The sequence below is a fragment of the Puntigrus tetrazona genome, chromosome 8 (assembly GCF_018831695.1).
Source record: "Puntigrus tetrazona isolate hp1 chromosome 8, ASM1883169v1, whole genome shotgun sequence".
Taxonomy (NCBI): domain Eukaryota; kingdom Metazoa; phylum Chordata; class Actinopteri; order Cypriniformes; family Cyprinidae; genus Puntigrus; species Puntigrus tetrazona.
In genome coordinates this window covers 14,098,753-14,114,380 of record NC_056706.1, presented here as the reverse complement: position 1 = coordinate 14,114,380, position 15,628 = coordinate 14,098,753, and the positions used below count along the sequence as shown (strand labels likewise).

General features: G+C 38.0%; 1 protein-coding gene across 4 annotated transcripts in view; it reads right to left on the bottom strand.

Annotated features, from left to right (window-relative positions):
* grid2 (glutamate receptor, ionotropic, delta 2) overlaps nucleotides 1-15,628 on the bottom strand; it is a 313,350-nt gene that overhangs the window by 23,042 nt on the left and 274,680 nt on the right. For all 4 annotated transcript variants that reach the window (XR_006251662.1, XR_006251663.1, XM_043247756.1 and 1 more), the window contains exon 13: nucleotides 14,451-14,646. Coding sequence is in view for 2 of the 4 variants with exons in the window: in XM_043247756.1 (XP_043103691.1) it covers nucleotides 14,451-14,646 (196 nt within the window). In the remaining 2 variants the exon portion in view is untranslated. The remainder of the gene's footprint in view (nucleotides 1-14,450; nucleotides 14,647-15,628) is intronic.

Here is a 15,628-nt window from a genome sequence, read left to right as displayed (position 1 = left end):
CTTTTTCATTAGATCCATTTATGTTTAAAGATCCATATTCTTTCAGATTTTTTAACCCCGTGACTACTGTCTGCACGGACACGAAACACATTTTCAAATGGATCTAAAATAAAAATGTTTGTATAATTGCTACATGCCTCAGCTGATGCTGCTTATATAAAAAAGGAGACAAAATTCATCAATTCAAACTTTAACTGAGCTGAACTCACTGACACGAGAAAAAAAATCATGAGGAAATGATATTTTAATTTATACTTTAAATTATACTTTGCATTCCTTTAGAGATGCAAAGTGGTTAGCAGTCATTTTAGGGTCTGCTTTCAGCAATGTGCTGCTTAAAAGGACAGTTCCCTAAAAAATAATGTATTTAAAAAATACATTTTGAAGAACGTTGCATCTGTTTTTGCCATACAGCATTAATGGGGCCCAAAACAATGATTCATTGCATGGGCAAAAATGAATATATCATATTCATTTAATTAACATATACAATATATCATTTAATCTCTCTCAAGTCTATAAATGACCAAATCTGCATGCAACCAATAAAATGAAATTTATATACAGAGAGCATTGAAGAGTATCATTAATTAGCAGTTTTCAGAGAGGGACAGCTGAGCAACGCTCTTCACAGGTTCTTACGTAGGGTACACTGAAAGCACACACCCATGTGGCCTGTGCTCGAATGTGCACTCGATGGAGACAACATGGAGAGACACCAATATGTGACAACTTCCTCTCCCGTGTTTCCTCTCCTCTCTAATTGGCTTTGAGCTGTCATTAGTACTCTCTATCCTACAGAAAATGAAAGAAAAGCAATTAATAGTCCATCACAGACCATATGCAAAAGGACGTACCTCTTCCCAAAGACAGGATCTATAAGGGAGAGAGGAATAATTAGGCACAGATGTTTGAGAAACAGTCCAGGACAGCTCACTGAGCTAGAACTGAAATACTGTTGCTAATGGGATATGGCATGAATCTTTATTTTTTCACTCCTCTTTTTCAATCTGTTGTTTTGCAATATTACAAATATGCTCCTTAACTCCTTAAAGACTGATCTAATGTGAAGAATAATGAGGGATATTTGCAAAACCCCTGGCTTTAAAGACAGGTTGAAGAGATCTTGCTTTGCAAGCCAAACCAAAACATACTTGTAAGATCACTTGTAATATTTCTTAAAGGGATAGTTCACTCAAACTGTACTTCCAGCATCATTTACTCGCCCTCATGCAATTTGTAGAACATAAAATAACATATTTTGAAGAAACATTATATCTTAGTATGTGTTCTTGAAAAGAAATAAAATGACGAGGACAAGCAAACGTCAGTTTTAATTTTTGAATAAACTATCCCTTTACAAAGCCATTGCATAATAGATCATTTCAAAAAGTAGGAAGCACCATTCAGTAAATATTACTTCCCATATTTTTTCCCCAACGTGAAAAAAAGCTCATTATGTCAAAGTCACAGTTGTAACATTCAGTCGTATACTTGTCAATTTTCCATAATGCTCCAACATGAAAATGGCAAACAGCAGTGCACTCAGCAGGGAGTGAACATTTGAGAGAGAATATGACGTGTAGGCTATTGATTGCTAAAACAGATGAATTATGCCTCTGACATTTAGTGGGAGTGGTGAACCACAGAAAGAAGTGTAATTCTCATTCTTTTTTTATTTTCGTTTCTTATAAGAAAAGCACTGACTCTCATAGAAAATTGCTCTCCTTGAGGAAAAAAAATAATAATAAAAAAAGAAATGAAGGCCTATATTTAGCCGAGGCTGGTAGAAGCGCTGGTGTCTTGACAGGAGTCACCCACGCTGAATCCGACCAGTATTGTATGCCAAATCTCATCACTGTCACCCAATTCCCTTTCCATTTAACACTGTTTTCACTCGGACTGTCTTTCTTGACTGTATTGACTAATCGATCAGTTTTGACACTAGTCTGTGTGTTTGGTTTTTGTGGACTAGCTGTGGATCCAATGACTTCATTTGCGTTTGTTTGATACATGGTGACAGTAAGAGGAAACCAATTCATCCACAATTGTGTATCTGCGTGACGTTAGTTCAATGGCAGAATATATTGGAGATGTTCACACAGAAGCAAAAATTCTTGCAAACAGCTCTCAAATCACTCAAACGTTGCTCAGCGGCTGACAGGAAGTGTACGTGAGAGGGACACAACTGTTTTACATGGTTAATGACAATGGAAGCAATAAAAATCTGGCAATAAACACTTTGATTTCTCATCATATCGTTTCAGATCTCTTTACTCACACACAGTGCTGACAAGAAAATCGTTTACATGAAGTTGTTTACATTCTGGGAAGATTGGATGAGATGGCTATTCAATATTGAGCAACTTACATTTTAGATAAAATACTGCCACTTATGTTTTTGTTTGCTCTGCCAATATAATTCCAGGCAAAAACAGGTTCAATCAACCGTCTTCCGTCTCTTGGATGAATCGGTGTGCTTTTAAAAAAATAGTTTGGTTGTATGATTCAATGACTTCATTATGATGGTCTCTTTTCATCACCTACAGGGGCAATGTTGTAACCTGTAGAAAGAATAACTAAAAATATCTCAACCATTAATAGACAGACTGTGTTTTCTGCATTCCTTGAACACAATTCGACCAATCAGATTCCTACAGCAAAGTTCCATCTCTCCAAGCCTCTGAATGTTTGCATACAAACCTAAAATACACTGCAATGGTTAATATAACTTCGAATTTGAGGCTATGTATAAGCTGAACTGTGCTTTTGATCATTTAGTCAAACACACCAGGGTTAGACACAGCCTTCAAAAGAAAAGAAAAGAGGGTCTGTGCATATCCTTTTGAGCTTCCCACACAAAGGGCGAAAGATAAAGCAACTAAGACAGCCATGAGACTGAAAGTTTAGCCTCAGAGAATGTAGACATTGATTGCAAAGAAAGTCATCTAACCTCTCTGCAGTAACACTTCTACTCATAAGACAAATATTTAACATTACTTTAGCAATCATTCGGTTCTAAGGACAGCACTTTGCACAACTTTGTGCGACTTTTTGTTAGGCAATAATTTTTAAAACCAGTGTCCTGTTCCAAAAAAACACCACTTCTTCCTTTTCATCTACTGGGTTATAATGAGATTTTGTTAATATTGTGAAAATTGTATTCTGTCAGAATACCAGCAGGTGCATTACAAACAGCCAAATAGCTGACACAAATTTCAAACGAAATTTTTAATATTTTTAATAAAACCTGGGAGGTGTCTGTTTCTTTATTGAAAGTCCAGGTAAAAGGTTATAAAGACCTCATGAAATAAGTCCACAGGAATTAACCACTTTAATTCAAATCCTGTGAAAAGATGTGATTACTTTATAAACAGACTTAATGTCGGCATTAATTTACATATGTGACCCTGGAGCACAATACCGCCAGCCTGAAAGCTGAATAAATACGCTTTCCATTGAGGTATGGTTTGTTTGGACGGGAAAATCTGGATTCTGAGGGTAAAAAAAAAAAAAAAAAAAAACTAAACTAAATATTACGAAAATCGCCTTTAAAATTTTTCAAATGAAGTCCTTAGCACTGCATAGTACTAATCAAAAATTATGTTTTGATATATTTACAGTAAGAAATTTACTAAATATTGTCATGGAACATAATCCTTATTTAATATTCTAATGATTTTTGCCATAAAAAAAAAATAAATAAAAAATAAATTTGCGAAGTCTTGATTTGCTATTGTGATCATTTCCTTTTGTATTACCTGCTTTGTTATTGACCTTGGACTATTTCTCTGTTTTCCTGCCCCTGACCTTCTGCTCGTCTGTTCTGATTTTTGGATTGCTCTGTTTGCCGTTGTTTTGACCCTGACTGTACGACCATGCCAATAAAGCTGCACATGGATCCCACTCAGCTTACTTACAACTTACAACCGGTTTTGTGGTTCAGGATAACACAGAGCACACAAGAACCCCTTAGATTAGCATAAACACAGTGTCCAATTTCAAATGAGTTCTGTTTTGAAGATGAACCAAAATCCAATGAGTTTGAAACAACATGATGGTGAGTAAATGACAGAATTGTAATTTTTGGGTGAACTATCGCTTTAATTCCTTGCACAAACTCCAGCCAAAGACAACAGTGAGAAAGAAGAGGGTGAAATAAAGCCACCAAACCACCTGCCAGAGCACAAGCTCTACCTGCCAAGACTTGGACCACAGGTCGTTTTTGTCTGTGATGTTGAAAGGTTACTGTTCTAGTCCAAAAAGCAGCACTGCTCCTGGTTTTCTTAAAATTCTCTTAGTCTATTTGTGATGACAGCATGGATCAGTGGGTGCATCTTGTCCATAGAGCAGGAAAATACAGGCTTCACTAAATCCCTGCAAAGATGCAAGAAAAAGCTGTCAAAAGTCCCTAGGACATAGACATCCTGACATTCTTAGCACTCACTGATATGAGTGCACACATGTACGTCTTTGAACGCATGCATGCTCACACACCCTGCTGTATAATCAGAGTGCTCCCCATCGCTCATGCGGATGTCATCTGCAGCGCGCCATCTCTGCTTCTCCTCACAGTTGCGACATACACACTTCATGAAGCCCCTGTCCTCTGAATCAGGAGCGCCTGTGATGTGACATTTTATGCTTTTTACTCATGCTGAGATGACAAAGATATAGAGCTCCAGCAAGCCTGTCCTCTCACAACTGACAACACACTTTCTTCTGACTTCAGAATAATTTAAGGTCACACACTCTGGCTCTTTTCCAAAACAGAGGAAGCTTCCTCCATAGGCAGTGCTTTAAAGGCACACACCATATGTAAAGGCTGGCAACATGTTGCTAAGTTAAATTGTGATCAGCACTGTTGAAAAAAACAGCATATGGTGGTAAGTTATGATTTAAAGCATGATAGCTGGTTTGAGCTGGTTTAATTGGTCCTTTATCAGTCACGAGCTGGTTTAAGCTGCTTCAAAACATGCCTAACCGGCATATGCAGTTTCTGTAACAGCAATTTGTGCAAAAAAAAGTTTTACTATATTGTCAATAGTGTATATACACTGTGAAAAAAGTTGTTTTAACCTGAAATTGTTGTCTTTTGTTAAAAATGTTTAGTTTAGTCAACTAAAATATTCTAGTCGTCACTGGGATAACAAGTTACACAAAAGCAACGCTCGCATAGGAGTCATTTGTAAACCAAGCTGCTTTCTGTTGGCCTGTTGGTTACAATTTAACAGTCAAATATCCATACAAATACCTATATGACAAAAAAAAATCACAATTTCTTTCACATTATCTCCAATACTGGATGCAAAAAGCATTGAACATCCTTTATGTAATTCATTACGACAAGCTCAGTAAATTATAGATCCAATATGGTGGATGAGGTGAGAGAAATGACAGTTACAAATGTATATTTAATTCCAAAAAAAAAAAAGTTCCACAATGTAAGTGTAATAATTTCATGCTTATTAGACTTCACTTTTAGCTTAGCAAAATGCCATCAAACATTATTGGAACCGAGCTCTGGAGATTTGTAAAGAAATTCCTCCTGTTTGAATCACCTGATCTCATAAAAACTGAATTAAACAACTCTAAATCATGAAGTGCATAAGCGTGTCGCACAGGTAACTCAAACCATAGATGTCGGATTTGGAAAAATGAGATCCGACCGGTACTTGCAATGACAGAAAAAAGCAATAAAGTGCGTAACACCAGCATTCACAATATGAGACAGTGGGAAAAGGTTTCACAGTGTCATTTGCGATTCAAGCCATGACATTACTGTCATTTTTTTCATAACCGTTGATACACACAGGAATACTCTTGCTTTCTATGTAATAACAAATGGCTTGTGTCTATGTGCATGGGAGTCTTTTTCTCAGGTAGTATTTCTATGAATAGCCGAGGTCATTCTCCAAGATATGTGCTAGCAAGACAGAAATATTTAGGACCACTACCCTTTTTCTACCTCTCCTTTCTCGACCTGTGATGTATTATTTTCTTTGCGTTCCAAAAGTCCATTAAGGCCTGGCGGTGGGCCATCTTGTCTCCCGCAGACAAAGATAAAGATGTGGTGGAGGGGTGCAGGGACAAACAGAATGAGAATGAGCGGGGCATCACTGGAGTTCGTAAAACACACACTCTCACCTCGTGCTCTGCTAACACACAGGCACTACGAAATACACGCAGCTTCTGAACCCTAGATAATGCAGCTCCGTCCTTTTAATTCATTTACAATTCAATAATTGAACTTTGTCTCCTAAAAACAAACGAAATAGAATGGCGGGTGGAGGGGGCCATTCTCCTTCTCACGTCTCTGCAGGAATACAGAAGTGAAATTTAATGATCCAATTTGGGTCATCTTGCTGGCAGACCGGAGGGTTGTTGAGCTGGAGATTAAACTCATCCTTTAGAGGCTGTTTGTCTTTTGCTTTTTCTCACACTGATGTTTCTCCCTGCAAATTGATGCCCTCTGCATTAGTAACGTTCCCCTCATTTTTTTCCCCCCGTGTGGAAGTGCTGCTGTGTGGGCTTCCAACCAGCTTTCCATTTCCCTAGTAATATAGCACATTTGTCATTAAGATTCACCGGAGTGACTCGTTAAGAGTCTGATTGAGAATGTTTATCTGCGTGAAGGAGAAACATCGCTCAGAGAAATGGCAATGTGAGCTCCAGAATTTACTTTTAAGTCAGTCATTTCTACTTTGAAAAGGAAATTTCAGCCTTCGCAACAATTCAACCCTGTCATAATCCCCCCTCCCCCCTATTTTTGGAGTGTCACACCAGGAATAAGAGAGCTCAGATGTAGAGCTGCCTTCCAAGTCCTCCTGGGAAGTTGCTACTTGCGGCTTCGTAATTCTGATTTTATGTGCATACAGGGGATTTTGGATGTAATAAAATGTTGGGCAATGTCTCTCTCGATAGCTTTCTGACAGAAAGTAGCTTTACTGCCAGTACTACATATTAAAGAGGAAAATATGCATAATGAACAAAGAATTATATCCTTCTTGTGTTTCCACATAGAATGTTGGAAAATGTGGAGCGTTACCTCTATTCGTCATTAATATTACAAACACGGTAGCACAAATACTAATTACGATGAAATTTTTTTTTGGAGTATCGGATTCTTTACTTTTCACGTGCCTGACTCCCTGAAAAATCTCAATGTCACAGGCACCAATTCATTTCCAAAACTAATAGTTGTTCATGATTATTCCAGTAATATTTTAAAACCAAATTACAGACACCGCCCTTTGCATGTCAGACACAAATCTTTGTATTTTAGCAGTTACTATTACTGCAAACTACAAGTCTCTGAAAAGATGGAAAAGTGTGTCCTGAATTTTGCAGCACAATGAATGATCTTTCTTCACCAGAGAAATCTACATTACTACATAAAATGCCTTGACTTTTAACATTTTAAAAAGCCTTGAAATCTGAAGGCTTATAGGCCTTACAGACAGAGACAGATAGATAGACATTATTTAGTTAATAGGTTTCACCATATTAACATAATAACCTTTGAAAACCAAGGTAAAAGAAATCTTCATTTTCCAGAATCAATTACCCGAGCTTTATTTCTTTGCATTGCAATTAAGTTTGTTCCTGTGCCCCGGTATATACCCGAGGTGACTTTCATTCGGTCTGCAGCATACTGCCATATGTTACATGTAATACAAACCAAAGCTAAAAAAAAAAAAAAAGCTATTGACTGCATGGCATCAGCATGCCATACCCATGAGGTTCCTCAGCAGAGTCTGTTTTGTTATCGCTAACAGCATTTAGCAAGTTTTCTCGTAGAACGACAGACGCACAGGGAGAGAAGAGAGACTGAAATATGACTTGAGGAGTAAAAAGTGTGTTTTGTAAAAGATCTTCTCCATGCAGACAGATGTCCTGCCAAGTGGATTCAACACTCTGAGCTTAGCTCCTTTCCCCATGTTGAGACAGATAATGGGGCCTAATTTCCTTTTAAATCAACCCTCCTCAAATTGCTCTTGCTCTCACTCATCAAATAGCTGTATATGCATATGGGGGCACAAAGAATTCATATACGTATCAGACCCCTTAAATACAGCTTCACAATTAGAGCCACCTCTTCTCTTTTTTTGAAATCCTCTTATCTTTTTTGAACACTTATCCTCTCTCTTTGGGTTCTTCTATGTCTCTCCCTGGTACGCCCCTTCTCTTGAAGCTATAACACCAGCTCATTCCGTCAGATGCCTAGCAACAATGCTCCGCTAAATCTATCAGGAGAAAGAAGATAAGTCTCGCCTAATTCCTGTTAAAGCAGCCCTTTCATTCTCACCTTCCCTCCTCCTCTATTTGTATGTCCAGTCTCAATTATCCTCCCTTCCACATTTCCTACACTATCATCTCTCTCACTTCCTTTTTTGGTGTCCAAAGGTCTCTTTTTTTTCTGCTTTAGATTTCTCTCTCTCTGAGTGTTGAGGGTGGGAAAAGGTTCAGAGGGTTGCTGTAGCATAAAAAGACTAATATAAAGAATATTTACAAGGTGCTTTATTATATCAAAGAAGCAAAGAAGAGTTCATACGTAAAGCTATACTTGTTTAGGGTCAGTAAAGTTTCCTTCTTTCTTTAAGCAAATTGCTACTTTTATTCAGCACGGACACATCAAATTGATCAAAAGTGACATAATCTTTACAATGTTACAATGTGAAATATTTCTATTTCAAATAAATGCTGTTCATTTAAATGTCTTATTTTTGTGAAGCATCAGAGGAGGCAAGATCCATTTGCAGCTTTTATTATTATAGATAGGTAGAGATACACAATACTGGCGGCGCCGTAACAAAGGGGCAAGGCAGATGCAGAGTCGATAACCAGGCAGAGATCGAGGCAGGCAGCGAGAATCAGAATCCAGTGAATGAGCAGGGCAGGGGCAGGCAGAAAAACGATCGATAAACAGAGTCACAGTCTGATATATACAAGCAAGAAAACAAACACGGGTAGAACGCTAAGAAACCAGGGCAAATCAAGACTTCACACTGATCTGTCTATGAGTGTGGCTTAAATGTGTGTGTAGTTACGAGGTTCAGGTGTGTGCTTGATGAGGTGCAGGTGTGTGTGTGTGATCAGTCCCAGGTATGAGGCACTATGGGAAATTGAGTTTTATGGGGAGATAGCTGGAATTCAGGGGACGGTTTATGTTGACGATTCTAGGGAGGTGGTATAGGAACCTCTTCATTTACAACATTACTGTTTTACTGCAAGATATTTTGATGAATGTATGTGGCCAATTATACACAGATTTTCACATAATTGTTTGTCTGTATGGAAGTCTGTGAGGTTCATCAACTGTGGTTAGACACATTCTTTAAAAATATTATCCTTTGTGTTTAACAGAAGAAAGAAACCTACTTTCTGCCTGACTTTAGCAATTATTATTTTAGCAATGATAGTCGAACAAAAGTGTTTTTAAAATACATTAAGTCCAACTGAAATCTTTTTCAAACGCATTTAAGAGATCTGACACCTGACATGTTACCAACAGCACAGAGCTTCAGTGACCTTTTTACTCAATGTCGATTAATTTGCATCAATTTGCATCACTGTCAGTTTGAAAGCACCTTTAACAAATAACCACTAAACATTCTCTTACCGCACAATACTCTGTTTTGAATCTAAATTAGAGTTTAATGCAACTAATAAAACACTCTCGGTTTCTTATGAAAATAAGATTAACACAAACACATTCACACTGCCGTTACCCAAAGGTCTAAATAGCCGCAAATCAACAACAGCAATTTCTGTGATAAGTGGTGAGCAGGTGCACATGATGAACGGTGTGACTCTAAACACAGTTCTACGCAAACGCAGCAGCTCTTTTTGATCTTCGTCAAAATTTCTCAAATGCACCAAGCAGGTGCTAAAGAGTTTTAATCTTTCCCATAGAGCAGGCCTCCTCATGCGTTCACGTTGCCTCAGCTGGTGATGACTCAAATCTCATCATTATGCTTTCTAAACAATCACCGTCCGACTTCCCACATGCACTGCACTGTTTTGTGCTGTTTGGTGTGACAACACGCTAATGAGCAAGCTGAGAATGAAATGATAAATAAGTGTTTGTGTAATGAGAGGAGAGCGGCTCTTTGTATAGCGTTTGTGTGAATCTGGGGAGGGAAGAAGGAACGAAGGAAAGATCATTAGTTGCCCTCTATAATGAGAATTCACTTAAAAAAAACAATTTTACCCAAATGTGAATATTTTGTCATCACTGACTTACCCTCTGGTCGTTTCAAATCTAAATGACCTCCTTTCTTCTGTAGAAAACATCAACAAAGGAAGTTACACAGATGTAGGTTGCCAAAGTTCTCGTCAGCTGTTTAACAAATATTACGCCCTATGTAATACGACGCCCCTCCGGCCTGTCTGAACTGTTCCAAATCACGTCGATGTACATCAGGGATTTGTCCGCAACCCGCTTCTGTTTATCCTTTGTATTGCCGTTATTCAGGCGTCTCAATCCTGGTCACTTCTATTCCTCAACGATATCTTCCAAGCTGACGAAACCCATTGTGGCTTGAACGTCAAGTCCAAGACTGCAGTGAGTGACTGAACATGCACAGATTGTGCCTAAACATTGTGTAGGCTCCAGACCAATGGACGATCACAGGCAGAGGGTAGCCATTGAACAGGTCACCAAATTCAAATGTCTCAGTTTGCCCTCAGCGATGCCTAAGCCAACACGGCGTGGCTCAAAAAGCAACAAATTAAGGGAGTTCCCTCAGAAATAGCAATGACAGATTGGTGAAAAACAGCTTACCATCTACTGATCACCAAAGGAGCGATGGCTCGCTCATCAGGCAGAGGACAGCCTTCATAAACACTAGGTATCTTTCAAAGACATGATAGTACAGTACATTAATAGTAACAGAACCTGCATTTTTAGTAATCTGTCTTTCTTCACATCTACCTTTTTCTTTCTCCCACCTTCCTCTGTGCTTGAGTCTTTTTCACTCTCTTAGCTGCGTCTTGCCCTTAGTTCCTTCTTCTTTTCTCTCTTGGGCGATGGACATGCTGGCCATATAAGCCTTGGATAATGAAGTCTGTGTATGGTGAAATATGATTGAAATCCTTTTAGTGCTGGCTTATATCGACTCTCTTGTTTGCAGTCAAAGGCACCTCTCTCTCTCCTTCTCCACACCTCTCCCGCTCCCCTCTTTCCATCATGTTTTGATGTCAACTAATGGTCTATGTACAAAATTCTCCTCTGGTGGGTACTGAGCTAAACATAATGGGGATATCTCATCTCGTGACCTGAAAAATGTCTTCCTAGGACGCAGACCTTCTCATGTCCTGCGAGTTCTGCAAGTTTCCAGACAAAAAACCTCCTTTATACATTCACGTCTGCTGGAAATTATTTACTGGTCATGGACTGGAAAACAAAAAACTGTTGTAATATGACTTCGCTTAAGATTAAATCATTTAAAGATAAGGATGCAATATCTTTGGAAAAATTGCAAAAAAACACACAAAAAAATGAAATAGTCTGGATCAAATAAAAAAGTAATAATAGTATAATGTGTAATAAAATAAGGATTTTTACCCCATCTCCCATAGTTAATAAAAATAAGAGAAAAATTCTAAAAATTCTTGATATTCTAAGTTTAGCCATTTACTTGAAATAGTTATTAAGGACTACATTTCAAAGAGGAAAAAAGTCATACTAACTGTTGCCTTCTTTTGTCAACTTCAGTTCTAGGGACACCTCATTTTTTACACTTTATAAGACCTATGAAAATTCATGAAACACATTCATCTTGAGTGAAAGTATTAATGTTTTGCAATGTGGGTGAAAATGTGCCATAAAAATAGAAATCTTGTATGCTCCGCTCATGAATTATGAAAGCATCTTCCTTAGCAATGAAATGAAATTCCCAGTCTGCTCCTATCATTGAAAAATGAGACAAACAGGGGCTCTCAGCATTAGCACATGACTAGCTCAGAAAAGAAATGAATACAATTGAGAATAAACATCGTAAATATTTGCTGGGGAAATCAGAGCAGATGTTTGTCCAGTGTACCAGATACTCCTTTATTACGGATCTCACAAGCTGCGACAAGTCCTGCTGTTACATATTGAAATCTGCGACTGTTCTTTGATTCTTTAAAGGGATAGTTCACACAAAAAGGAAATTCATCATCATTTACTTACTCTCATGTTGTTCCAAAACCTTTATCACTTTTTTTACCTATAGAACACAAAGGGTCTTATCTTATCAGAATAATATCCAAGCTGGTTTTTTCTATATAATGAAAGTGAATGATGTTTTTTTGTTACTTCAAAACATTTTTATTTTTAAGCAATATTTTCAAGACCATATGTTTAGCAATAAGATACATGGGCTACTTTAGGGTAATATTTAAGCTTGACAGCACCTTTCCTCAATTCACTTTTATTGCGTGCAATATAAAAGCTCAGAAGTTCTGCTAAATGTCTTCGTTGTTGTTTCCTTGAAGAAAGTCAATGATTGACAGAACTTACGTTTTGGCTGAAAATTCTAAGAAGTGCTTACAAAGAGTCTGCAAGCCTATTTATGTAATAAATGAGAAGAGAACATTTCTGAGAGGTAGAAAGGCTTCTGTTACATTTCTCCACTTGTTATCATGTTTTCTTAAAATTATTGTCGTATGTCCATCTGCTTGCCAACAGTAAGCATCTATTAGCCAACAGAAAGTATCCTTCAAATCTGATTGGTCAATTAGAATGTTGTTCCAGGATCAACAAGAATGTTTTATCTTGTACTTGGTGAAATCACGCTCACCCATGTATACATGTATACGCGCCTCATGTTATACATGTTATCATGTACTTGCCCTCGTGACTTTCTAAACCCGCAACACTGTAAAAACACAAAATAAAACATTTTGAGGAATGCTGGTAATGACACCGTTTTATTACTACTGGCATAATTAGCATTTTTGTTCATGCTATGGATTAAATTAAGTACGATTAAAATAATTTACATTCAACCAGTTAATATGAAGAGACAGTAAAATGTAGATCTTTATGTGTTTTTGATCTACACTGTACAAGACGTGAGAACATCTGCTATTTAAGTTCGTATTTACATAATTTACTCTTTAGTTTCAGTCAGATATATAGGGATGTATATGATGCTAACATTCTGCTTGGGCAGATGGAAACTGTGACTTAATGAGAGTATGAAAACCAGAAAAATGAATGTTTTTGTCTTCATTGGGATTGGGGGTAAATGCTTAGGGACATTTTCCTCTCAGGATACCGGGAATCCTTGTAACAAGTGCCAGAGGCACATTGTTTTCTGTTTTTGAACTGCGAACCCCATAAAAATGATGACAGCTTCAGATCTTCCAATGTTTCTCTAAGGTGCTGAAACCTACAGATGTCTGTGTTCTGCTCCCCACGCAAATGATACTCAACTACTATTGGCTCATCTGTGTTCGGGGGAGGGGCTTTGGGTAATGACATACTTCAAAATATCTTCTTTTGTGTTCCACAGATCAAAGTCAGTCATACAGATCTCAAACAACATGAGGGTGAATAAATAGTGATAGAATTTTCATATTTGCATTCACCCTTTCTATATAATATTGCTTTAATGAAGTCAACTGAAGGATTACCAAGTGTAAACACTTCAAAAAATAAGCCTAGTTTAAACTTATCATTTAATTAAACATTTCGGTGCACAATTCCTTTCAAAAATACTATATACATATAGATACACTGTACTATATTGATGAAATCTAACCACCATCATACGTAGAGCTTAAACACGTCTTTTAAAATCGTTTTGGGTGAAAGCATCAGTTAAATGGCTGAAATGTAAATCATGTTGTGTTCATAAATACTGAGAAAAAGTCCAGGAGTCAGTCACAAGGGGGCGCTCTGAAGCCTACATGCCACAGAGGAAGACAGGCAGGCGAGACAGAAGGAAGGAAGGCAAAGGAAGGAGAGGCTGAAGGAGGGTGACGCCTCTGGCAAGACAGGGGTGTCACCTTGTCATACAATATTTAACCGAACACCTGTGAGATGATATCACATTAACAAAACACTCTAGTCAGCCATTTACTCTTTAGTATTCTCACAAGATCTGAAGGCGGTGCAGACCCTCTGCCTTCATACTTCACTCGTCTACCAGCCTTTTTAATTGCAGCGCTGAAGCTCGTTTAAAATTCCAAACGAAAACATGCTTGGAAGAGAGGAATAAAAAATTGTGGGTTAACAAATAAGACATTAACCCGCACCTAATTAGTATGGGAATTCGGTGGGGGAATTTTCAGAGTTAAATCACTCATAACTCAAGCACCATTAAGCCACATTAGCGCATTTTTGCTTTGATATCTCTATTCAGAGAACATTAGCGCAATCTTCACAAACCGTTGCTTAGCTAAGCAGCGTAATTAGATAAATGGTGGCGGTAGTCATAGCGCCCGGAGGACCCTACCTTCCGGATGCCTTCTTTCGATTCCTCAACGTTGTTTTCGGCTCCTCCTGTCCGGTTGATCATCCTCCACATCTGCGAGTACATGGGGTCCCTCTCAAAAGGGTTCATGCCTTTGCTGCGGACCTGGTCGTAGACGGCCGAGTCCAGAACCGTGCCATATGGCAAGTCTGTCTGCTTAGCCAAATCCTGCAGAGACCTGGAGGGCAACATTGAAACATATTACAATCGGAAGAATTTGAGAAACAATAGCATTGGGTTGATGCCTGGGGGTGTAATAGTTTAACGATTTAAACATTATTTGCAAAATCTACAATGTGGATGCATGAATACCCACACGTTTTGGCTTAATTGTACCAGTGCAAGTGAGTATAAATCCATCCAGCAGCTTTGTGCAGACTCCCACTTACATTATGTTGAATACTGTTTATTCAGCAATTCGTGTTAATATCTTACATCTAATTAAAAGTTAGCCAACCAAGGGACAGTAATTCCCTGCAGTAATATTTATATTAAGCAAATAATTGGAAAACACAATAAAGATGAAGGCTTCTCTGTTTCCCCTCACACCATGATCAAAATACTGCAGTTCATCAAAGCGTTTCATTAAGTCTCACTTCATTTAGAAAACTGATAATGATACAAATTAGTGCTTTCATAACGTGTTAATATTCAACATGATTAACTCTATAGTAATATTTCTATACATTGAGCATCATGCCAATGACAGCAGAAAGCGTGGGTTGACGCCACTCACATTCCAGCATATATTTGACCTCTAATTTATCAAATAATATTACATCAGACAGCTGTCGTCTTCTTCTGGTACTTAACTCCGCCAGCACCCTTTGAAGGTTTAATGAACTTGCCCACAAATGTTAATCTTTTATTGCTCCCAATTAATCTCGGCACTTAATCCCGCCCCTCCCTAAGAATTGTGGTTATGTGTCGGGTGTCATTTGCATGGAGAATTGCTATAAAAATGACCCGTGAGTACCCTGCAGTACTATAAAACACCGCTGAAGGACTACTAAAAAACTGCGAAATTTGTCTTTCAGTGCTAATGTAAGACCTTTGTCTTTGTCTTCTACTCTGTGAGTTACTGTGCACCTAATATAGAGGCACTAAAAGCAGTTTTCAGTCCTGTGTTGACATTTCTTATTGAAAATGTTAAAGCATGT